We start from the raw sequence: 26,917 nt of genomic DNA, 5'->3' as shown, positions 1-26,917 counted from the left end.
ATTGGATTGTTTAGCAATTTTACTCTCTTAGGTGCATATTAAACTTAACATTAACTTCTCCCTGAAGGTATATATAATAGGATCATAAAAAATTAAACCATTATTCTGTCCCCTGCTATAGCATAGTATAGCTCAAACAGAATTTGTCTAATTCAGTTTTTAAAATCTCTTTTTATGATACCACAGAGTGAAAAAAACACAAGGAAATGATTTTCTCTTTTCCCTTTCTCCAGCATTGTGATTTATTTATAAGTAAATACAGTAACCAGAAGAATCCACACTGTGTGTCCCTTTACAAGCTCTCAGGTCCTGAAGATGATCCAGCGCGCAGAACAAAGGAATTTTGGGCCACTATTTTAGATTCAGCAGGTACCCAATTGGTTTAAATTTAACATTAAACAAGAACAATAAATTGATTAACTGTATCTGTATCAGATATCTACACTGTTGGACTGATCTTTGTTTTTATAATTGATACCATTTAGATTATTCTCTGAGCTGGTAAGCTTTTATTTAGTTCCATCTTCCCCAAGAGTATCTGTTAAATAGTGAGATTTGATGGACTACTCTTTACATTTAGCAGAAGTGGATCTGGGAAGCCTTTTTGAAAATAATATTAGAAAAGCTATGATACATGTGAGGAGGCTTCCTATACTTATACTTAGCTATATGATTTGCTATTTGAAAAAAGAAGAGAAAAATGTCTGCTGACCTAAACACTGCTTGTTCTTCCAATAAAGCTTTCCAATCAGGGCTGTTGCTTCCTTGGGGAAAAGATGTAACAAGTAGCTATCTTCAGTATGTACTGAACTTCTTTATAACTGCTGGCCCATAATGCCTGAGAATTATGTGTCTATTTAAATGACTTGGTATCCTAAGAAAAAAATATGATCTTACTTTAAGACCTTTTGAACATATTCTGTTCCAGAATTTATTCTTTGTGTGTGTGTGTGTGTGTGTGTGTGTGTGTGTGTGTGTGTGTGTATGTGTATATATATATATATATATATATATATATATATATATATATATGTATATATATATATATATATATATATATTTAGAATTTTTGATGCAACTCAAGTTACTGGTGCACTTAAATCCACATAGAAGAATTCATAGTAATTCATTTATTTTCTACTAAGACTGTAATGTAGAGGAAAACTTATTTTTACTTTAGGTGGAGATGTAGGCTAGATGTAAATTAGCCTTAATGAACAAAATACAATTTTAAAATATATCACTTTCAATGATCGAAATAGAAAAACTAGTACTGACTTGACTATCAAAGTAAGATATACTAATTATGATACAGTATACTGTCCAGTTCTGTTCTGGTCCAGCTCACAATAGCTCTATATGTAAATATTTGACTTAAAATGACTTTCTTCTGGGCTTCTAGAATCATACAGAGCATATTTCTCTACTTCTGATGTGGATATTTTGATATATTCATTAGAATCTTTCGAAAAATGAATGCTCTTGCTTGATTTTTCAGCCTGCTAGTGGAAAAGAATGGGCAGTTGTGTGAATGAGTGTGTGTCTGTGCATAGTTTCTTCTTGTCTAAAAGTAAAATAGAATTGTTGTGCTCTTTTATAAATACCCTTTGAATTTTTTTATTTGCCCACAGGTCCTCTTCCTGACTACACACCACCAGAAATCTTCTCATTTGAAAGTACTACAGGATTCACATTATATGGAATGATGTACAAACCTCATGATTTACAACCTGGGAAGAAATATCCCACTGTGCTTTTCATCTATGGTGGTCCTCAGGTAGGTGATTACATTCATTAACTATTGTCAGGTTGAATAAACTAGGATTTTGTCTATATCTGGTGTCTTGAGTCTTCTTAATCTTGAATGCATTATTATGTACTTAATAAATGATGAACAAATGAGCTGAAATTTAAGATATTTGATTTTATCAATTTATTCATGATTAATTAGACTTTAGACGAGTAAGTAACCAGAATTGCAGAAGACTAATTTACAAACCAATGTGTCAGTGTATTAATTTTATCATGAAACTCTGACTACCAAATAGACTAGGAAATTTGTGTCAGGCAGCAAACATGATCTCATTTTAGTAAGGAAATCTGTAAAAGTGATTAAAACTAGAAGGTTTTTTTTATGAATATAGGGTCAGAACAAAAGAATTTGAATGGGTAAAAGATTTTTTCAGCAAATTTAGTAGCCTGCGGAATTATCCTCCGCTCTAAGGAAATACCTATCAGGGAGCTTGGAATATTTAGATGAGCCACTTAAAAAGTATATTCTCTCAATGCAAGATGAACAATGATAGATTCTTACTCTTAAGTTTTTCATCTAGTCTGTATTGGATGATGTTGTTTGAAGGCTATATTAATACCCACATTCTAGAGCATTAAAGTAAGGGAGGAAATAAGTATCACTGTGTAGCAATAATTTCTACCTTGTTAGTATGAGATTTCTTTTAAGTGTACTCTCTTATACATACTCTATTTTTTTCTAGCCCCTTTCCTTCAGTAAAAATCATATTTGCCACAAAAATTTTCATAGGGACAGAGGATAGAAATATAGTTATTGTATCTATACTTCAGAATGGATTTGTCATCTCATCATGCAAATCATAATCTAACAATGCCTTTTTATTCTGCCCTTGCCCACAAATCCTCTGTCATTGTGCTAGAGACTATCTGCCAAATTTTCTAATATTTCATGAATATCTGTGCAGAACTAGTACTGCCTATTATTTTAATCACTCACTCTTGCACGTCATAAAACCAACTCTGCCTGATGACAGCATATAAGTTATCTAAATAGTTACAATTTCTTTTGTGTGTGTGTGGGGTGGGGCTTGGCTTATAGTGAGAATGGCCATAGATTTGGTTTCCTTCTATGGTGTATTAAATTGTTGGTCACTGGATACTTATTTCATATTAAGAGTAGCAGCAGTTAAAAATATTTATAGATGGTCCAAAGCCTATGCAGTTTTTAGTACTTTATCCCTCAGTCCAGTCCTACCTTTTATGATCCCTCAGTTGTCTTCATTGTGGAAGTGGAATGGGTTTGAAAGGTTTGAGTTCTTTTTTATAGGTTTTACTATTTCATGAGTCAGTGAGTCCCCAAAATTTATCTTTCAACTTGTCCTTCTTTAGTGAGGTTGGTCTTTAAACAGCAAGCACAGTCCTTTTACAGGCCGTATACTCAGACCTCTCTAAGCTTCTACTTCATGGTGAGGCATCAGGGTAGGTCTTTTGTGGAGGTATTGGAGGAGAAGGGGGATGTGTTGACTGTATTATTTCAGGGTTTTACCACCCTATTTTTATTTTATTTGACGAAAAAATTATATTTACTAATTTATTTGTACATTGTGTCATATCCATTTAATAGTTAATTACATGTTGCTTATGGAACTAAAATGTAATGTACAAAATTTCTTATATCTTACTGAATTATCTTTCTCTTTTATATAATGTTTTAATTTTCCCTTGTTACCTTGTCTCCTCCAACCATTTTCTAATTTCATCAAGGAGAAAGATTATTTTAATGTTTCTTTGTATCACCTATAATAGATAGTTTATTGTTTTATATGAGACTTTTAATAAATGTTTATTATTGATTATTTCTAGTATTACTTCCTAATTACTTCCTGTCTCCTCCATGGGATTATATTTATTTCTGTCACTTTCCCTCTGGTTGATATTTACCAGAACCCTGGTTCTAATGACTTCTCTAATGTCTTTCATGCCTTGAGCCTCTGGAATTTTTTGTCCATACACATTAGCATTCATATCACAACATATTGGTCCTCTTCTTGGGAAGTTGTAGCTGATATTTTATTTTCTTAGACTTTTATTATTTTGAAGTGTGAGACAAAGAAGCAATTATTTTGCTTTTCTGAAACTGAGTGAATGAAATGGACATTTTGGACAGAGAAGTCAGGAAAGAATGATGATTGGTCACTATTGATGAGAGAAATGCAAATTAAAGCAACTCTGAGTCACTATCTCACACCTATCAGATAAATGTGGAAGGAGATACGGAAAATTAAAACACAAATATATTATTGGTGACGTTGTATACTGATTCAACCATTCCAGAGAGCAGTTTGTAACCATGCTTATAGGGTTATAAAACATGCATAACCTTTGACCAAGCAATACCACTATTAGATCTATATCCCAAGAGATAATGAAGAAAGAGGGAAAGGACTCATGCTTACTAAAATATTTATAGTTGTAGCAAACAATTGGAAATTATAGAGCTGTCCATCAATTAGAGAATGGCTGAAAAAATTGTATATGATTGTGAAATTGTGCTTTAAGAAATGATGAAAACCTGGAAAGAGTATAAGCAAAGCAAAATAAGCAGAAACAGGAGAATATTTTACACAGTAGAAGCAATATTGTATGATGATATGAATAATTTAGCTATTCTCAGCAATACAGTGATCCAAAAAAATTCTGTACAACTAATGATGAAAGATGCTGTCCATCTTCAGAAAAAAAAAATGGTAGAGCCTGCATGCAGATCAAAGATACTTTTTTCTTTTCTTTCTTCATTTTTTATTGGGGGGGGGGGTTCTGTGTGTTTTCTTTCACAGAATAACTTAGATGGAAATGTGTTTTACATGACTACACATGTATAATCTATGTCAAATTGCTTGCCTTCTCAATGGAGAAAAGGGAAGAGAGATTTCAAAACTCAAAATTTGAGAAGAAAGGAATGTTAAAATTGTTTCTACATATAATTGGGAAAAAATAAAATATGAAATAAGATTTTTGTTTTTAAAAAGACAATGAGAATTGGTGCCATAAAGTAAAATATTGACTTGCCTTTCCAGCAATGTTAATCTTGATATTACTACTATTCCCAGAGGTAGAGAATGAGATATTGGGGGACAAGATTGTGTATATGGCAACATGGGATGGAGAAAGCTAGAAAGTGGTGTAGTAGAACCAAGACTAAGACAAGATAAGATGAATATTCCCAATCCCGAGCCCAAAGTAGAATTCCAGTGGAAGGTGAAAGCTGAAGATGCTGAGAGAGCCAGGAAACTGACAGTCAATTCATAATTGCTCTTAAAGATGTGAAATAATTCTCAGTTACTGAAAAACTTTGAGACAAATAATAGAAACCTTAAGTATCACCATTAGCATTCATTTTTTAAAATTTATTAACATTTTATTTATCTTTCCAACTACTTGTTAAGGATAGTTTACAATAAACATTTTTTCAAGGTTTTGACTTTTACATTTTCTCCCTCCCTCCATTCCCTCCCCACTCCCCCAGATAGAAAGCAATCCAACATAAGCTATACATGTATAATCATGCTATCCATATTAATCATGTTGTGAAACAAAAATCAAATCAAATTGGGAAAAAAACATAATACATAAGCCAGCTTTTAAGAATTTTAAGCTTTGTTCTGCACTTAAACCCCACAGTTCCTTCTCTGGATCTGGACAGTATTTTCCATCACATGTCTTTTAGAATTGTCTTTGATTATTGGTGCTCCTGAAATGTATAAGTCCATCATAGTTGATCATCACCCAGTGTTGTTATTATTATTCATTCTGCTCACTTCACTCAGCATTAGTTCTTGTAAGTCTTTCCAGGCTACCCTGAAGTCCCATCCCTCATGATTTCTTGTAGAATAACAGTGTTCTGTCACATCCATATTCTCAATTTGTTCAGCCATTCTCCAGTTGATGGGCATCCCTTCCATTTCCATTTCTTTGCCGCCACAAAAAGAGTTGCTATAAATATTTTGTGCATTCATCAGCATTTATTTAAATGGTATTTAATTTTTTCTCCAGGTACTGTGTAATCTTTAAAAGAATGTTTGTTTTATTAATATTTAGTCTTATAGTCATTCAGAGTTTGATTTCTTTTGGTTTTCTTTGTGTAGTTATTGTATATATTGTTTTTGTTTCTGCTTACTTCACTCTATATCAGATCATACAGATTTTCCCTTGTTTCTGTGAATATCTCATATTAGTTTTCTCTATTATAACATTACATTAATGTGCAATGATGTAATGATAAAGGGCAGTTAGATAAGAGTTAGTAGATAAGAGTTCAGGCCCTAGAGTCAAGAAGACCTGAATTCAAATTTAGCCTTAACACTTAATAGTTGTGTGACCCTGGGCAAGCCTTGGTTTCTTCAAAAAGTGAAGTGGCATAGGAAATGGCTACTCCAATATCTTTGCCAACAAAACCCCAAATGGGGTCACAAAGAGTTATCTATAAAAAGTCAAGAATTTCCAGGGATTCAATGAATAAAAGTGCAAAAGAAGGTGGTTTAGCCCTACCAGACCTAAATTATATTATAAAGCATCAGTCATCAAAACTGGTACTGGCTAAGAAATAGAGTGGTGGAGCATTGGAAAAGACTGGGTGCAATAGCAGGAAATGATTATAGTAATCTGCTGTTTGATAAACCCAAAGAGTCCAGCTATTGGGATAAAAACTCCCTCTTTGATAAAAACTGCAGGGAAAATTGGAAGTTAGTATAGAAGAAACTTAAATTAGACCAACACCTCACACCTTTTACCAAGATAAGATCCAAATGGATACAGGATTTAGACAGAAAAAGCAATATTATAAGCAAACTAGAAGATCAAGGAGTAGTTTACCTGTCAGATCTATGGAAAGGGGAGCAGTTTATGACTAAGGAAGAGATGAAGAACATCACTAAAAACAAACTAGATGATTCTGATTACAATAAATTAAAAAGCTTTTGCACAGACAAAACTACTGTAACCAAGATCAAAAGAAATGGGCAACAATCTTTACAACTAGTATTTCTGACAGAGGACTCATTTCTAAAATATTCAGAGTCAAATTTTTTAAAAAAGCCATTTCCCAATTGACAAATGGTCAAAGGATGTACAAAGGCAATTTACAGATGAGGAGATCAAAGCAATCCATACTCATATGAAAAATTGCTCTAATTCATTACTTATTAGATAAATGCAAATTAAAGCATCCCTGAGGGACCACCTCACACTTCTCAGACTGGCCAATATAACCAGAAAGGACAATGATCATTGTTGGAAGGGTTGTGGGAAATCTGGGACACTAATACATTGTTGGTGGAGCTGTAAACTCATCCAACCTTTCTGGAGAACAGTCTGGAACTATGCCCAAAGGGCAACAAAAATTTGCATACCCTTTGATCCAGCAATACTACTACTGGGCCTATACCCTGAAGAGATGATGACAAAGGCTAAAAACATCACTTGTGCAAAAATATTCATAGCAGCCCTGTTTGTGGTGGCAAAGAATTGGAAATCAAGTAAATGCCCTTCAATTGGGGAATGACTTAGATATATATATGTATGTATGTATGTCATGGAACACTATTGTTCTATTAGAAACCAGGAGGGATGGGAATTCAGAGAAGCCTGGAGGGATTTGCATGAACTGATGCTGAGTGAGATAAGCAGAAACAGAAAACATTGTACACCCTAACAGCAACATGGGGGTGATGATCAAACTTGATGGACTTGCTCAGTGCAACAGTCAGGGACAATTTGGGGCTGTATACAATGGAGAATACCATCTATATCCAGAGAAGGAACTGTGGAGTTTGAACAAAGACCAAGGACTATTACCTTTAATTTAGAAAAAAAAACTGGTATCTTCTTGTCTGATCTTGCTGTTTCTTTTCTTTATGTTTCTTCCTTAAGGATATGATTTCTCTCTCATCACACTCAATTTGGTTCAATGTATACCATGGAAACAATGTGAAGACTGGCAAATTGCCTTCTGTGGGGCATGGGAGGAGGGGAAGTAAGATTAGGGGAAAAATTGTAAAACTCAAAATAAATAAAATCTTTAAAAAAAAGTCTAGTCATGACTGAAATGACTACATAACATTTTCATATATGACAACTTGTTCGGCCACTCCCCAATTGTGATTACTTACTTTATTCCCTTTTTTGGTTACAACACAAAGTGTTCCTCTGAATATTTTGATATATATGCACATATGGAGCCTTTCTTTTTGGAATATATACTTAGGAATGGCAAAAAGTACGAATAGTTTAGTGATTGTTACTGCATATTCCAAGTTTTTCAGAATAGCTGAACCACTTAATAATTTCATTAATTGTATATTACTGTCCCTATTTTCTCACATCTACTTAACACTAATTTCTATCTTTTATCATCTCTACTGTCTTGATGGATGTGAAGTGAAACCTGTTTTAATTTGCATTTCTATTATTATTTGGAAAATTTTCTTCATATGGTTGCTTTTTTGTTTTTTTGGTTTTTTTTTTTTTAGGTTTTTTGCAAGGCAAATGGGGTTAAGTGTCTTGCCCAAGGCCACACAGCTAGGTAATTATTAAGTGTCTGAGGCCACATTTGAACTTAGGTACTCCTGACTCCAGGACCAGTGCTCTATCCACTGCGCCACCTAGCCGCCCCATATGGTTGTTGATAGGTTACAATTTTTCCTTTGACAGCTCTTTGCTCATGTCTTTTAACCACTTACCTAATGAAGAATGGTCCTTGGTCTTTTATTTGTATTAGTTCCTTATATATTCTGGATATGAGATTTTTATCAGAGATGTTTGATTCAGAGCCCCCCCCACCTAACAATTTCTCTCCTCATTTTTAATTTACTTCTAAAAAGTACTTAATCACATGGCAAAATAATACCAACAACAGTTTAAGAAATTTAATTATTTGAGCAGTTATACCAGTTTAATTCTTTTGCATACAATTTGTTTTGTAGAATTTGACTGATATTATATTTCTTTCTCAGGTGCAGCTGGTGAATAATCGGTTTAAAGGAGTCAAGTATTTCCGCTTGAATACCTTGGCTTCTTTGGGTTATGTGGTTGTAGTAATAGACAACAGGGGATCCTGCCATCGAGGGCTTAAATTTGAAGGTGCCTTCAAATATAAAATGGTGTGTCTTCAAGAAAACATTTGCTTCTTAAACATTGTGATGATTCTGTGGCATTATTCAATGTAAAACCTTGAAAGTGAAAGGGAGAGAGATTAGGAAACTAGTAATCAAGAAAACATATTAATTCATCTCTTCTCATTTGAAAACAGATATGTGAAACAGAGATACTTAACCTAGTTTACAAAGTATTTCTGACTTCTGATTTTCAGAGTTTGAAACTAAAAGTAACATTGCCAATTTGTGGCTTTCTATATAGTACCAAAAGGAATGTTTGGGCTTTGTTCTATCCACTGCAAAGAGGGAGGGACATCAGCTGATCAGTGTCTCCTTGTGACAAGCTTTTTTCTCTCTACAGGAAGCTTAAAATGCTACCTTTTAGAGATGCTCCCATGTTATACCTGCTGCATTTGGGAAACGAGAAACTGATGTTCCTTTTGCACAGTAAGACAGATACCATATTTGTCAGTGTATTCAACATGTTGAGTAGGACATGGTGACTTTTACCTAAGGTCAATTATTTGACCTTATGTTGTACTTTTATATAAGACTTTTTCTGGCTTGGAAAAATAAATTTTATGTCCTAGCCTACCATATATATCTGAAAGTATTACTGCTTAATGAGAGGGATAGAGATTGGGGAAATAGCGATGCAGTGCCTCAGTAATGACTCCCTCCTCTTACTTTTCAAATAGAGGTATTAGCCTCGAGAAGAAGTCTAAAGGGTAACTTATTTCCTATATTTGGGTTATATGGAGGCTTGTCACGATGAAGACTTTGACCAATTGATCTCCCTCTTCACAGAGGAAGAAGAAAAGAAAAACAGATTACTGTAACAAGGAAAGTTCTTTACAAGAATACAAAGAAAGTACTTTACAAGTATAAGGGTAATTAAATACTAGCAAAGTCTATTTAAAGGAAGTTATAGAATTGCCAAATATGAAGTTTTTCAAATTGATATCATTGTCTTCCCATAAGCTGATCACAGAATTTAAAAGCTAGAAAAGACTTTAAAGGTATTGTAGTCTGACAACCTCATTTTGCAGTTGAAAAGAATAATAATACAATAATTCTAAAAAAAGAGATAGATTCTATTTTTAAAATTGATTTTAATAAAAAATGTTATAATACTTCTAGTTAAGCACTAACAATGAAATGCACTTCTTTTCTTTCAGGGTCAAATAGAAATTGAAGACCAGGTGGAAGGACTTCAGTACCTAGCATCTCAGTATGATTTTATTGATTTAGATCGTGTAGGAATCCATGGATGGTCCTATGGAGGATACCTCTCTTTGATGGCATTAATGCAGAGGTCAGACATCTTCAGGGTATGTAGACTTATTTTTGAGACACAAAGCAAAATAACTTTGTGACTTAGGGATAGAACATAGGGAAGAATTCTTCTAAATGAAATGCTTGTTTTTTTGTTTTAGAGACTTGATTTGAAAAGCTATCAGGTTTATATAAATGTGAACTTTCCTTAAGATATACAGACATGTAAGATTTGTCAACTTTTGCCAATCAATTATTATTAGAAAATTTCAGCCGCAAAGGCTAAAAAAATTAATGACAACCAACTTTTTAAAAATAACATGACCTATTGAAATCACTATCATGAATAATGATATAATTAACAGCATCAGAATATTTTTCTTCAGCCATCAATATGAATTCAAAAAGTTAGCATAATTTTCATTGGCTACTTAATTGTAGATGCTCAATAGGATATTTAAATATGAAAATTTGTGTGACATCCACAGAATTAAATGATTTAATATTTAAAGATTGCCTTTTGTTGTTCTGAACCAACAGAGCCTAAGAGGGACTTTTAAAAAAAATTATAATATGTGCCATGGACCTAAAAGAAATCTGCTGAGTATTACAACTATAGTTGTCAAGTAGTAAAGCGAGGATTTGAACTCATATTCTTTGATTCCAAATTTTTCTTTATCTGCTGTTGCACTCTGTACACAAAACTAATACAACCAATTATTTTCAGCATATACACTCTCCATCCATGGTTTTCTGTTCAGTCACCCTTTTGGCTAAAGAATATGCATTTGAGGGGTGGCTAGGTTGTGCAGTGGATAGAGCACCAACCCTGGAGTCAGAAGTACCTGAGTTCAAATATGACCTCAGACACTTAATAATTACCTAGCTGCGTGGCCTTAGGCATGCCACTTAACCCCATTGTCTTGCAAAAACATGAAAAAAATATGTTTGTAAAATTTTTGAACCAAGAGAAGAATGCAGTGTGTGCCTGAAAAACAATAAAACTAACTGGCCATTCAGGGCTTAAAATAACAGGATATAACTGGTTAAGCTAACTATTACTAAGAGCCATTATGTGCAACACAATAATGGTTTTAGTCTATACATATGCAGTTGCAAGTATTCATTGCTAATTTTTTCCTGGTCCACATATAATTGTGATTGATGGTTTGTATAGGTTGCAATTGCGGGAGCTCCAGTTACTCTATGGATTTTCTATGACACGGGATATACAGAACGTTATATGGGTCACCCTGACCAGAATGAGCAGGGCTATTACCTAGGATCTGTGGCCATGCAAGCAGAGAAGTTCCCTTCTGAGTAAGTGCAGGCTTTTAATCATTAAACAAAATTTAAAAGTTGAATTTTTTATTTTAGGATCAGTTTTTAATAATTTGATGCAAATGCTAGTCCTGGGGAGCAAGTGAGAGGAGGGAGAAAAAAATAAAATAAAAAGTGCATAGTAGAGAACAAAATAAAATCTAAAAGAAAGTACAGAAAAGCTGGGTAGCTTTGAAAGCAACATGTAATATTTATTACATAGGTTTTCTTAAAATAGAAATTTATTAGTTTATATTTACTCATATTCTGCTATATGTATGGAAATGTTCTTTTTTTCTTATTTTGTATTTAAATTTAAAGTGAAGAAAAAATTTTTTAAAGGAAATACTAGTATGAAATTGTCAATATTAACAAAGTAATTTCATAGAGTCCTAATATGCTTTTACTTACTTGGATAATCATTTGCATAATTATAATCCTGTTCTTTTAATTTATTTTATACCACCTATAAAAAAATTAAAGACATAATTCTATTAAAATGTAACCAAAAATGTTAAAAAGTTTTTATATAATATTGCATAACTGCCCTATAACTGGAAATTGTATGACTGATAATATGGCAGGTTTTACAATCAGTTTCTCTAAAGGAAATTGGACAGACTCAATCTCTATTTTACTCTTAATGTTTTTCCCCCTAAAATGAAGAAGCAAATTAACAATGCGTGATTTTGAAGTTAAATTATTAGAATTTGATCATGATACATAAGGAAGTTGGCAATAATTAAACAGAGCTTTATATGTTCCAACATATTATCTAATAATCTGTGTTTTGTCTTTTCTAGGCCCAATCGTTTACTGTTACTGCATGGGTTCTTGGATGAAAATGTTCACTTTGCACACACCAGTATATTACTGAGTTTTTTAGTAAGGGCTGGGAAGCCATATGATTTACAGGTAAGTTCTAAATTAAGATATGAAAATATCATATGACTATTACTTTTTCTGGTTAAAAGTGATACATTTTGGGGGCAGCTAGGTTGCGCAGGGGATAGAGCACCGGCCCTGGAATCAGGAGTACCTGAGTTCAAATCCAGCCTCAGACACTTAATAATTACCTAGCTGTGTGGCCTGGGGTGGCCTTCCAAAATCCAAAAAAAAAAAAAAAAGTGATACATTTTGGCCTTATGAGTTAAAGATTTTTAAAGAAAAGATGATGTGAAAAGTAAATAGTATTTCTTGCATTCTGACAAACCAGAAGGTTAGGATTTTAGCTCTGACCTATCATTTATGAGAACTAAAAGGATAGATTTGGTTAAATGCTTCCAATTTGAAAAAAATTGAAGTTTGTCTAAGCTTAACTATCTAGTTCCAAAGCTCAGTGTTTTCATACTAAATCATTCTTTATAAACGCAGAAAGAGCAGTAGGAAGTCACTTTACTGTTCTTTTCCTTTTTTTCTCTTGGTAGACTAAGGAAATGATGCTTGATTTGATGGCTGTAAGGGGAAAATTTCTTGATGTCATAATCTTGTACTTCTTTCTTCTGTACTTCATCATTAACATTGATAGTCCAAAGTCAATACCTAAGCTTTCATTATTTAAAATTTTTACTCCTTTTGTTGAATTGTCTTTAACATTTTGACTCGAGGGAATACTTGGAATTATAGTAGGCATTATTTTTTTTGTCTTGGCCATAATGATAAGGGAAGTTGGAAGAAGATGGAATGTGCCAAAAAAGCTGAAACTCTAATGACTTTGTGTTTATGTGTGCATGTTTATAACCTCTCTGTAAGTCTACTCTTCTTGCATATTGTTAATCTTGTTAGACATCTGTGGGAGAGATTTTGAAAGAGATTTATAGTTATTAACTGCTTGTCCTTTGTGTTTTGTGATATTAATTTTTATTTTTAGATCTATCCTCAGGAGAGACACAGTATAAGAGTCCCTGAATCTGGAGAACATTATGAACTGCATCTTTTGCACTATCTTCAAGAAAATCTTGGTTCAAGAATTGCTGCTCTGAAAGTGATATAATTATGACTTTTGTGGAACTCTGGTACATGGCTGCTTAACCAAATGAGGAGGTCTAATCTGTAGAAAATATAGAAAGCTGATCATCACATTTTGGTGCCTGCTACATAACATCCATGTCTGAAAGTAAATTTGGTGCCATACAGGAATCTACAGTACATGAATAACAACCTCATAACTTAACACACACAAAGAATTGAACAATGAAAATTTCCTTGGGACACAGCAATACCATGAGAATTATGGAGAGAAGCTAAACATTTGCAGCACATATCAACACCATCATATTTCCACATTTTAAAAGCATTGTAAACCTCGTGGATTGAAATGGTGTATTTTTACATTATATTTGAGTTTGATACATTATGATAATATTAGGTGATTGGTTCACTATAATTCCTGAATCTCTGGCTAATTACAAATTTGATAGCACTTAAATGTAATTGAATAGCTTATGCTTCATTGCTTGGGGTGTGTCCAGCATGTTAAGAACTAATCATTATTAAACCTATGACTTAACCAATTGTTAATGATTTTAAGGAATAATTCCTACTGGCCTCCTAAAGACACTCATTTTGGTTTATTCAAGTTCTTCCCAGGTTTCCAGTGAGTTTCAGCTGTCTAGTAAAAAAAATACTAATTTTTCTTTAATAATATGACAAGATGGGTTTTACCTGATTTACTTTCACATAAAGGAGAGTAACTGTATTTGTAGCATGGTTTTAACTAATCTTATGGTATTAATAATTACATGCTGATTAATTTTAAATTGAATGACAATAACTTAATATTTGCAGGTTATTTTTTCCTTTAGGAAAAGAAAAGTATATATTCACTTTTGTTCTTCAGAAAATATGTTGGTACCCAATTTTCCATATACCATTTCCTTATATCGAAATGTTCTAGATTTGGCAGAGGGGGCGGGGATGGAAGGGGAAGCTAGGGAGGTGGGTCTTTTTAAGCTCAAAGTTTAAGTGCCACTTGGCTGAAATTGTCATGAAAAATATTTAGGAAATGAGATTTTAACTCAATTTTAACTCACTCCAAAAACCAGCATAATCCAAAACTGACTATACAGGAGAATTATTTTTAAATTATTTAGAAATAAACATTTACATTCCCTCCTTTTTAAGTGGTTCAGTGAGCACAAAGCTTTTTGGAAATGACAAGCTTAAAGTAGAAATTAAAATTTCCAGCAGATTTATCATAAGTTAATCCCCCCCCAGTCATGCATTATTCTCTTCTTCATTGTTTAAAAATTGTGTATAGTTAACTATTTTAAGTTTCCCTAAAATAAACTCTGATAATGAAATTATTCTGGTTTACCCCTAACATTTGAATGTTCAAGGCTTTTCATATGCTTTCCGTTACTGATTGGGTTCTCACTGAAGTATTGGGGTAGAAGGGTAGAATTTTCTTGGTGCTAGGAGACTTGAAGAAGAGTTTAGTAAGAAGGAAAACTTAACTTTAAAAATCTATCTAGCCCTGCTAATCACAAGCATTAATATTTTCTTGGGGAAAAAATTAGTGGGGTGGCTAGGTGGCACAGTGGATAGAGCATCGGCCCTGGAGTCAGGAGTACCTGAGTTCAAATCTGTCCTCAGACAGTTAATAATTTCCTAGCTATGTGGTCTTGGGCAAGCCACTTAACCCCATTTGCCTTGTAAAAAAAACCTAAAAAAAAATTGCTGTACTGAGTAGGAGTCCCCAGAGAGAATGTGGAAGTTTCTTTTGCTCATCACATATGAATTGTAGATTTTGTCTACAGAACATACACTTTGTCACAAACGTAGATGCTATCTTTGTATCAGGTTTTCACCTTAAAACAAAAGGGGGGATAAGAAATGAGGGAAGCCAAAAATGATAATGTACCAATGTTGGTTATTCATTTGGGAATAGTATCTGTCTTAATTCTTTCCATATTTTTACTATAGTATGTATGTATGTGTGTGTGTGTGTATATATATGTGTATACATATATATATATATATTTATACACACATCTATCTGTCATCTATCTCTGTATATTTATCATATATATGTATGTATATATATATGTGTATATATATATATATATATATATATATATATATATACATATATAAACTTACATGTTGATATCCTCCCACAACTAGATTTGTTTATATTCTTTTGAGTTGGGTAACTTCATGCCCCCTGCAACCCAAAAAATATTTCCCCCTGTGACTTGAGTTTTACTTAATGAGGGAGATATATGCATTTGTCCCACTAGTCTTCAAAGATCTATGATTATTGTACACAATGTGCAGAGCAGAATGGGTATCCAGTAGTACCATAAACCAATGAGTGAGTTTTCATTTAAAATCCCTTACTTTGTAAGACTGTCTCTTTACAATGGCATCTCTTGCTTTGCCAAAAGAAAAAAATAAAATGCTCAAATGCTGCTGCATACTATTCTAATGAAATTGCATTTCATTTTTAGTTCTTCCCTTTTCCCCATTCCAATAAATAAAGAAACTGGAAGTTATCATTACAACTCCTAAGCAATATTTCCCTTCTTTATCAGTGTAGAAATTCTAATAGTTTGACAGCCATACTGTAAACATGACTGAATTTTTTTGCAGAAAGGATACTTAATTGGATTTACTGTTCCTAAAGGAATGGAGACTTGTGCTTCCAAAGTTAGCAAACAATGGAAACTTCTACCAAGATTCACTGGTAACATTAAATTTGAGGAAAGCAACTCATCAAGTAGAAGTTTAAAACAAGGAGCACATTTGGTGAGAGCCAAAAGAGCATTGGGGTTTAAAGGCAACCTGGTTTATTCATTGTCTTGATAAATTCCCGTGGCTATTACTGAGCATGGTTGTCTGAAATATCTCTGAAGACTCTAATGGGTGAAATTTATACTAAACTCTTTTAGGAGAGAGATGTTTAAGTAGGAAATACTCTCCCACAGTTAAGTTTTGACCACTTTTCTCACTACAAAAAATGTGTGTGAAGAGCAGCTAGCAGCTCTACAATACTTGTTAAAATTAGCTAGGAAAAGTTTTTCCTGAATTCAGCTTCCTCCTCTCTTCCAAAGCTTTAGTTTGAAAAGTTTTCCCACAAGCAACAAAAGGGAATGAATTTTGGTCCTATCACCACCCCATTAGCTTCCTGATCTTTTTAAGAATAATAATTAATGGCTTCATATTTCCATGGTTCAAATTTTTCTTTTTTGTTTTTATATTTTCATGGTTTCAACCTCTCCTTTCATGTTTTGTGATTAGTCTCTAAATAAAATTAAGTCCAAGAAATATGTAGAAAAAGCAAAATTTAAATACACACATAGATGTAATATATATATATATATACATATATATATACACACACACACATACACACACACACACACACACACATACATAGTATAGTCTTATTTAACCTATTTGAGCTCTTTTTTCTCTAATAAAAAAGTACCTAGATGTGGAGAAGGAAATAGCAAACTACTCCAATATCTTCACCAAGAAAACCCTCAATGGGTTCATGAAGAGTCAGACATGACTACAATACCAGTGAACAAAGATGTTTTATTTTCAGTCCAAATTAAATGCTAAGGAAACTTATTAATAAAGTCATACTAATTAGCATGTGAAGTTGTTAATTATGATTAAAGTCATTATGCCAATATAGAATATGTTTTCCCTGGTAATAGGAACATTAAGGAATTGATAATTCACAATATTAGTTGTTAATAGCACTGTAACACACAATTGGCTGCTCATGACATAGAAATGCATCAACCTGACCTATTAACTTAGAAAACAGGAAGGTCCAGAATTAGTCCTGGTGGCAGTCTGAAAGAAAACTAGTCCTTCTCAAGAGACAAAGGGCTCATAACAACAAAGTGTCATAACAAAAGATGAGAGTAACTCTCCTCCAACCCAACCCTCAGCTCAGGATATTGGGATACTTTAATATAACATGCCTTCGCCATTTCCTTCTGGTTCCCTGAGTACAGTACTATTTCCAAAGTGATCCGTTCTATAGTTCTTTAGAAAGAAAAAATAATAGTGTTTTGCTTAGTTTTTTTTTTTCCTTTTCTTTTGTGGTTGTTCAGCACAATTAGAGTTCAGGTGTTTAATTTTAGAATGTAAAGTGCCTGCTGTTTTAAACATTGACTTGTATTAACAGAATTGCATGTCTCATTCCAGTAAGTTTATGGGTTTCCCCATTTCTAGCTACATGGCTTTTAATCATGTAAAGTGGAAACATTAGTTTTGTTGTGTTTTATTACAGATCCTTTTGTTGGAATAAAGATGCTGCTAAAATAAATTGAATTAAATGTTTTTCCCCTACCCCATTTTAAACACTCTACTTAATTTAATAGATTATATTTAAGGATGAAATTCAATCTCCAGTTTCAGCCTTCAAAAGTTACATCTCAAGGTTAGCAGGAGCAGAAGGAAAGAAGCCACTTTGTGAAGAATTACACAGGTTTTTAAGTATTAAAATTAGTTAGATAACCTACATTAATTAATGTGTGGAAGCCTAGAGGGAAATATATAGTGTTGTGTTAAAACTGAAAATTGTTGCTTTCAAGTTTCAAATTGTACTTTGTAACCACCAGCTGGTGCTGCTGAACAAGGAAAGATACTGCTTTGGAAATCAGTGAGCACAAGCTGTTTGTGGAAAATGTCTTGATGCAATGGAAAGAGTCCTGGATTCGGATTCAGAGGACCTGGGTTGGACTCCTAGCCCTGCAACTTAAGGCTTTTGTGACATTGAGCAATGGTCTTAACCCCTCTAGGCCCTAGTTTCCTCATCAGTAAAATGAAAGAGTTGGATTTTATGATTTCATCTGTGCCTTCAGTTAATCTCTATTCAGCTGACATAAATCTACATATCCTGACCCAACTATATTATTAGCTATTCAGTCTCAAGGATTGTCTAATGAAGATCTCTACCTGGCTATTGCAGACTTCCATGTTCCAAGTAAGCATGTTCCAAGTTGAATTCATCTTCAAAAAGACCTGTTTCCCTTTCCTAATTTTTGTTTATGCTAAAAGCAGTCATCCTTTCAGTGACCCAGCCTTATATAACCTATCAGCTTTGATTCAAACTCAGTCATCTGCCATGTTCTGTTAATTCTCCCTCCACATCTCTTAACTATCTACTCCTTTCTATTGCTCCATTTACTCTATTTATGGTTGCATTTCTTCTTTCCTGGACTATTTCATTATTCTTTTAACCAGCCTTTATGTCTTTAGTCTTCTTCAATCAATATTTTGCTTAGATAATCTTAATCATATATCAAAACATGCCTCAGAATTTCCAGGGTCCCCATTGTCTACTGAATTAAAAATAGTCCTAATCCTGACTTTCAAGGCCTTCTATATCCTAGTTCAAACATACCTTTTCTGCTTTATCTCATATTTTACTATACTCTGCTTTCCAGGCTATAAAATTACTCTTTATTCCCCATATTTTTATGTCTTTGCTTTTCCTTATGATTTGAATGGATTCTTGACTTTCATCTGTTGAAGTCTTTTTCTTCATCTTCTTTCTTCTCCCAGATCACTTCCTCACATCTCAACGTGAAAGTGAATTTTCCCTCAAATTCCTAGATCCTTTGCACTTCTTGTACTTTTTATGTTTCAGTCATTTATGTATTTTTATTGATGTAATTCTTGTCTTACTTCCATCTCCTATTAGATTGTAAGCTCCCTGGGAGTAGAATCTGTGTCATCTCTCTTTTTATCCACATTGCCTTGTTCATAGTCATGCTTAATATTTTTTGAAGTGAGTTAATAAGAATTAATTCCTCATCACCCAGATTCTACCTTTGGTGGAACTAGAGGATCATGAAAGGGAAGCTTAACCATCTTGGTCCTAACTGTCAATAACAAAGAATATTAAGACTCAGTTTGGTATTACAGACAAGTTAGTCCCACATGCCTAAGAGAATTCATCTTACTCTAAAACTGATTGTTGAGAATTTGCTAATGTTGGTTCCATTAGAATACCTTGAACTTTTTCCTCTAAGACTACCTGGTGCCTAGAGCTCACAAAATTTGATAGAGTAGCCAGATAAAATGTTAATACATCTGAGGGTGTGTATATAGAACTAGTCTCAAAGCCAGGAAGATCAGGGATCCCTGTCCTGCCTCTGACATCCTGGCTAAATAATCCTAGACATGTATTTAGCCTTTCTGTTCTTTGCAACTCCCTACAACAGGGCTGTGAAACTCAAATGGAAACAGGAGCCACTAAATTGTACATTAGGATCCCTAAAGTCACATAATGATTTAGAAAAAACATTTTTATTTTCTTAAGTGTTAACATAGTTACATCTTAATCTGGTTTGGAATTTTGGGATTTTTTAAATTTTTTAAGGCAATGGGATTAACTGACATGCCCAAGGTCACACCAGCTAGGCAATTATTAAGTGTCTTAAGACCTTATTTGAACTTGGGACCTCCTAACTCCAGGGCCCATGGTGCTCTTATCTACTGTGCCACCTAGCTGCTCTGGTTTGGAATTTCCTTAGGAGTATTAATATTCAAGATGTCTCTACTCTCCAGCTCTATGTTGCAGAAAAGGTGCTGACCTATATCTTTAGAGGGAATTTCCTCACTTGGGACTTCACTATTTTTTTTGTTTTTTTTTATATTATTACAATAATTTTGTTATAAGAGTAAACATAACCCCCCCCCCAAGAAGATAAGAAACCTCAAGAATAGTGAGAGAGAGAAAAATTGTACTTCAGTATATGTTCAGATTCCAATGGCTCTCTCTCTCTCTGGGGGTGAGTTGCCTTCTTTATCATAAGTCCACCAGAGAAGTTACTTCAATAGTTTTCTCACAGTTGCTATTACTAGCTGTATTTCCCTCCACTCTATTCCTCCCCACTCTCATTTATTCTATTCTCTCCTTTCATCCTGTCCCTGTTCAAAAGTGTGTTGTATCTAAGTACCTTCTCCCACAATCTTCCCTCTCTTCTATCACCTATTCCCCCCTTCCCTCCCTCCCCCATTCTCCCTTATTCTATCCCTTTCTTCTCATTTTTCTCAAGGGTAAGATAGATTTCTATACCCTATTAAGCGTGTATGTTATTTCCTCCCTGAGCCATTTGTGATGAGAATGAAGGCTCCCTCATTCCTCCTTGCCTTCCCCATTCCACTCCATTGAAAAAGCTTTTTCTTAAATCTTATGTGAAATATCTTAGTTCCTTCTTCCTCCCAGTACTTCCCTTTATCACCCATTGACTCCATCTTTTTACTATATTATACCATTATGTTCTGTTCCTTCCTGTGCCCTGTCTATATATGCTCCTAATAGCTCTTATAAATGAGAAAGTTCATATGAGTTATCAGTATCTTCTTCCCATGCAGGAATATTAACAATTCAATATCATTAAGTTCCTCATAATTAGTCCTTCTCATTCACCCCTTCCATAGTTCACCAGAGTCCTGTACTTGAAGATCAAACTTTCTGTTCAGCTCTGATTGTTTCAGTAGAAAAGTTTGAAAGTCCATCTTTTCCCCTGAAAGAGGATGTTCAGTTTTTCTGGGTAGTTGATTCTCGGTTATAAACCAAGATCTTTTGCCTTCCAGAATATCATATTCCAATCCCAGGAGCTGTTAATGTACATGCCACCAGATCCTGTGTAATCCTGACTATGAAGCCATGATAGTTGAATTGTTTGTTTCTGGCAGCTTTTAATGTTTTGACTTGGGAGTTTTGGAATTTGGTTATAATATTCCTGGAAGTTTGTCTTTTGGGATCTCTTTCAGAAGGTGACTGATGAATTCCCTCAATTTCTATTTTTACCCTCTGCTTCTAGGATCTCAGGGCAGTTTTGCTGTATTATTTCTTGAAAAATGAAGTATAGGCTCTTTTCCTGATTGTGACTTTCAGATAGCCCAATAATTTTAAAATTATTTCTTCTAGATCTGTTTTCATGGTCAGTTGTTTTTCCAATGAGATATTTCACATTTTCTTCTAATTTTTTTTGGAAGTTTTATTTCTTCCTGATTTCTTGCAAAGTCAGCAGTTTCCTTTAGTTCCATTTTGCATTTGAAGGAGTTATTTTCTTCAGAGAACATTTTTATCTCCTTTTCCAGCTGGCCAATTCTGCTTTGTAAGGCATTCTTCTCCTCATTTGCCTTTTGTTTTGCTTTTTTCCATTTGGCCTAAACTGGTTTTTAACATATTAGTTTCTTCAGTATTTTTTCATATTTCTTTCACCAAGCTGCTGATTTGATTTTCGTGATTTTTCTGCATCGCTCTCATTTCTTCCCATTTTTCCTCCACCTCCCTTAATTGCTTTTCAAAGTCTTTTGAGCTCATCCATAGTCTGAGCCCATTTTCTATTTCTCTTGGAGGTTTTTGGATACAGAAACTTCAGTTTTGTCATCATTTGAGTATATGATTTGATCTTCCATGGGACCAAAGCAATTTTCTAACATTCTTCTTTTTCTGTTGTTTACTCATTTCCTCAACCCAAGACCAATTTGCAGCACTTCTAAGGCTTTGGGGGGACATCCCACTGGGACCTTTAATCCTCCAAGGTCTTATGCTCTCTTGCCTGTGCTTTGATATGTATATAAACACAGACACTCCCCTCTGCCCTGGAACTGTATGGAGGATCCCCTGCTATCTTAGTATGGAAGGCTAAATTGCAGCCTGGATCTGAGTATGGGAAATCAGCAGAGTCCTGCCCCAGGGAGAGCAGAGAGATTTCTGCAGTCTACCCTGACCCCCTTACTGTCTATGGGCTGTGCTCTGGAGGTGCAGCCTGGTTTCCCCCGATTCTTGCTGCAGGTTCTGTGGTTGACATTCCTCACTCCACACTCATTCTAGTGTAGCAAAATTCTCTCACTGTCCTTCAAGCTGTTCCTGGTGATCCCTGGGCCAAGCTGGGCTGGCCTAGGCTGGGCTGCACTGTGCTGTGACCAGGGCTGTTTTCCAGATCCTGATCTTGTTGAAACACACCTTTCCTGTGGAACTTCTAAGTTATCTTGGAATGGGAAAATGTATCACTCAGTCTTTCTGTGGGTCCTTCCCTTCTAAATTTTGACTAGAGTCATAATTTGACAGTTTTTGGAGTTTTGGGGGGAAGGAGTTTCCAGGAAATGATGCCTTTACTCCGCCATCTTGGCTCCTCTAGACCAACGTCTTTTCAAAGAGGAAACTAAGACCCAAAACCAAAATGATTCACCCAAGGTCATAGAGGTCAGGATTTGAATTCAGGTCCTCTAACTGTATTTGTAGCTCTCACAGAAGATGGGGACTTCACTATTTTAGTGGAGTTAAAGGTCCAGTCTCTAATCATTGCCCCAGGAATAATCTCCTTAAACCACTTGAAAATATAGTTTGCTTTCAAGTGATCTGAACTAGTATCCTTGAATACATCAGAGGATTTCAAAGTTGGAAGGGACCAGAGTACAATCCATGCTTGAACAAGAATTGCATCTACGAAAATAACAGAAATGTTTTCATTCAGCCTTTGCTTTGTTTGAAAACTTCCATTGAGGAGGAAACTTCTACCTTCTGAGGCAGCCCTTTTCATTTTTGGATAGCTTGAATTATTTTAAATATTTTATATAATGTAGTCTCTTGGTTTTAAACCTATATTTATCATATAAAGAAAAGTACATTTATTCTTATATTATTTAATGGAATTTTCTTTTTTAACAGAAATAAGAGTATTCCAAAAGTCTTAAGGCAGTTTTAAACTGTTAAAAATTTAGTATTGTACCCTGAACTTTTCCTACATCTAATGAAATCATATTACTTTTATTGCTCTTATTATTACTATAACCAATTAAGTGTATGTTTTCCCCAATATTGAACCAACTCTACATTTCTGGAATAAATCCAACTTGATGATAGTGATATATTTGCTATATGTGATATATTGCTATCGTTTATCAATATTTTATTTAAAATTTTTACATTACTGCTAATTAAAAATATTGGTCTATAGTTTTCTTTCTCTATTTGGACTATCTGATTTAGGTATTGAAGTCATTTATATCAGCAGAAATTTGACAGGGTCATTTCTTTTCCTATTTTTGCAAAAGTTTGTATAGTATTGGAACTAATTGTTCTTTGGGTGTTTGATAGAATTTTACTATAAATCTATCTCATCCTTTTTTTTCTTTAGGAATTCATTTATGGCTTGTTCAATTTATTTTTTTCTGAATTTAGGTTCTTTAAATTCTCTAATTCTTTTTCTTTTATCTGAGTATTTTATATTTTGTCACTTTTATCTAAGTTGCCATTTTATTATAGATAGTTGAGCAAATACCTTCTAATAATTTTCTTTATTTCTTCATTTTTATAACAGCTTTTTTATTTTTGATACTGATGATTTGCCTTCTTTTTTATTAAATTAGCTAATAGTTTAAATTTTATCAAAAATCTTTCCTCCTGGTTTCATTAATTCATTATTGTTTATTGCTTTCAATTTTAAAATTATTTTTTAAGATTAATGTTTTTTATTTAATTGTGGGTTTTTTATTTTTTTTATTTTCTAGGACTTTTTTCCTCTTTTGTTGATAAAAAAAAAAGTTTAGAAATATAAATTTTCTCCTGAGGATTGCTTACACTGCATCCCCAAATTTTTAGTTTGTTTTCTCATTGTCATTATTAACTTAATTATGAATTAATAAAATTATTGTGTCTATGATCTGTTTTTTGACCTACTAATTCTTTAGGATAAAGTTGTTTCATATTGGGTTAATTTTATTTTTTTTATTTAAGGCAATGGGGTTAGTCACACAGCTAAGCATTATTAAGTGTCTGAGGCTAGATTTGAACTCAGTTTCTCCTGACTCCAGGTTCAGTGCTCTATCCACCTAGCTGCCTTCTGGTTAATTTTTTTTTTTGCAAGCCAAATGGAGTTAAGTAGCTTGCCTAAGCCCACACAGCTAGGTAATTATTAAGTGTCTGAGACCAGATTTGAACCCAGGTACTCCTGACTCCAGGGCCGGTGCTTTATCCATTGTGCCACCTAGCCTCCCCCTGGTTAATTTTTAATCCTTTTTTCAAGGGCCCTTTATTTAGCATTTTTATGGCATTGTGATCAATAAAAAATGTGTTCAATATCTTTTCTTTTATGCATTTGTGTATAGCATCCTTATTAGTTAGTTTTTGTAAAAATGCCATATGTAATTGAGAAATATATGTCTTCCTTTCTATTGTTAGTCAATAATTGCTAAGGAATTAATATATCTAACTTCTCAGAAAATCTGTTCAAGTCTTTAATTTCCTTCTTATTTTTTAGTTAGATTTGATTAGTTGTGAAAAGGGTACATTGAAACTCTCCTCTTGGAGCAGCTAGGTGGTACAGTGGATAAAGCACCGGCCCTGGAGTCAGGAGTACCTGGGTTCAAATCTGGTCTCAGACACTTAATAATTACCTAGCTGTGTGGCCTTGGGCAAGTCACTTAACCCCATTTGCCTTGCAAAAACCTTAAAAAAAACTCTCCTCTGTTACAGTTTTCCTATTTCTCCCTGTAACTCCTGTAACATTTTCCTTTCTGTATTAGGTGCTATGCAGTTTGGAGAGGGGGGCAGTGTATGAATGTAGAGATACAGAAATAGTTGCATGGATATAGATATAGATATGTGTGTGTGTGTGTGTGTGTGTGTGTGTGTGTGTGCATACGTGTACATAGTATTGAAACTAATTCATTGTCTATGGTATTTTTCAGCAAAGATATAGTTTCCCTGTTTTTTTAAGTCAGGCCTATTGTGGGGGGTTACCATGTTTGAGATAAAGATCATTGTTCTGCTTTTCTTTGTTTTTTAGTTAAGTTGGATCATAATTGATTTTTCTCCAGCTCTGTATTTAAATTTTAAGGGAATATTTATATTTATGTTTCAAGTGTGTTTGTTATAAATAACATATTGCTGGATTCTGCTGTCTAATCCTTTCTGTTATCTTCTTCTTTCCATGGGTATATTCATTTTATATACATTCAGTTATGATTATCCTAATCACTTATACTTTTCATAGAATAAAAGGGTCATGGGATAGGAGCAGCAGCAGCACCAGTGCTCTGTGTTTAATAAAACCACCTTCTGCTCCCCTCTCCATTTTCTCTTTCCCTCCCATAGGTGCCCCTATCAGAAGTTCTAACCCTTTCTTTTTTCCCCCTATTATACTCCTATTTACAGCACCTCCCCCCTAAGATTTCAGTTTATTTGTCTTAAAAGCTAATCTTTCAGGAAAGGATTGCAGCTAGATAGCCCAGTGGATAGAACACTGGCCTTAGAGTCAGGAGGACAGCAGTTCGAATCCAGCTTCAGACATTTGACACTAGCTGTGTGACCTTGGGCAAGTCACTTAACACTGCCGGACATTCAGGGACATCTCATTGTCCTGATTCATAACTGGACCCTGGACCCTGGTGATCTGGAGGAGAAAGTGAGACTGGTGACTTAGCACAGCACTCCCTCACTCAAATATAATTCATATGCTTATCTCCCTGATATCATGGTCTTCTTTGAGAATGAAGGACAAACATCAAACATCATCAGTAAAAAGCAATAATTCTCCCCTCTTTTACTCTCTCCTTCCTAATTCTTTGTTGAGTTGAATATATTTATACAACAGTGTGTGTGTGTGTGTGTGTGTGTGTGTGCGTGCGTGTTCTTTCTTTGACCAATTTATATGAAAGTAAGGTTCAATTTTGTTCATTCCCTACCATGTTTTTATAGACTTCTACTTGTGCACTTTTTTAGGTGATTAAGTTTACCTATCCCTTCTCCCTTCTTTCCCAATATATTCTTTCTTCCCCTTCACTTTTTCCTTTCAATTTTATCAAAATAAAGCAAAATCACTCTAAGGTCCCTGACATATAATTCTTTCTATGACTTCCAACAATATTAGGGTGGTAATAACAACCGGAGTTAGCATTTATATAGCATCTATTATGTGTTGGGTACTATATTAAGTGCTTTACAATATTCCACTTTTATCATCATGACCTTTGCTTTACAATTGAGGAAACTGATACAAATTGAAATTAAGTGGCTTCTCATTTGAAGCAGAGAGATACATATAGAGTAAAGGTAAAATGTTGGAGCAAAATATATTTTGCTTCAGCTGAAGTGAAAAAAGCAGGGGTAGCAATCCTTATTTCAGATAAAGCAGCTGCAAAAATAGATAGCATTAAAAGAGATAAGGAAACTTTATCCTCCTAAAAGGTACCATAGACAATAAAGTGATTTCAATACTGAATATATATGCACCCAATGGGATAGCCTCCAAATTCGTAGAGGAGAAGCTGAAAGAACTACATGAAGACATAGACTGCAAAACCTCCCACTCTCAGTTGTAGATAAATCAAATCATAAAATAAGAAAGAAGTTAAGGAGGTAAATATATTGTTAGAAAAACTAGATATGGTAGACTTATGAAGGAAACTGAATGGGGATAGGAATATACCTTTTT

The 26,917-nt window shown here is 34.1% G+C and overlaps 1 protein-coding gene across 4 annotated transcripts in view; it reads left to right on the top strand.

Moving 5' to 3' along the window:
- Positions 1–16,869, top strand: part of DPP8 (dipeptidyl peptidase 8) — a 73,520-nt gene extending 56,651 nt beyond the window's left edge. For 3 of the 4 annotated variants that reach the window (XM_074234416.1, XM_074234415.1, XM_074234414.1), the window contains exons 14-20: positions 234–369; positions 1,632–1,777; positions 8,763–8,909; positions 10,082–10,234; positions 11,356–11,498; positions 12,302–12,413; positions 13,369–16,869. In XM_074234416.1, the coding sequence (XP_074090517.1) occupies positions 234–369; positions 1,632–1,777; positions 8,763–8,909; positions 10,082–10,234; positions 11,356–11,498; positions 12,302–12,413; positions 13,369–13,491 (960 nt within the window). In that variant the 3' untranslated portion in view covers positions 13,492–16,869. Of the gene's footprint in view, positions 1–233; positions 370–1,631; positions 1,778–8,762; positions 8,910–9,264; positions 9,351–10,081; positions 10,235–11,355; positions 11,499–12,301; positions 12,414–13,368 lie in introns of those variants that run through there. The other variant, XR_012478034.1, reaches the window with a different exon arrangement.
- The last annotated feature ends 10,048 nt before the right edge of the window (positions 16,870–26,917 follow it).

Source organism: Macrotis lagotis, chromosome 4, assembly GCF_037893015.1.
Source record: "Macrotis lagotis isolate mMagLag1 chromosome 4, bilby.v1.9.chrom.fasta, whole genome shotgun sequence".
NCBI lineage: Eukaryota > Metazoa > Chordata > Mammalia > Peramelemorphia > Peramelidae > Macrotis > Macrotis lagotis.
This window is presented reverse-complemented; position numbering and strand designations above follow the sequence as displayed.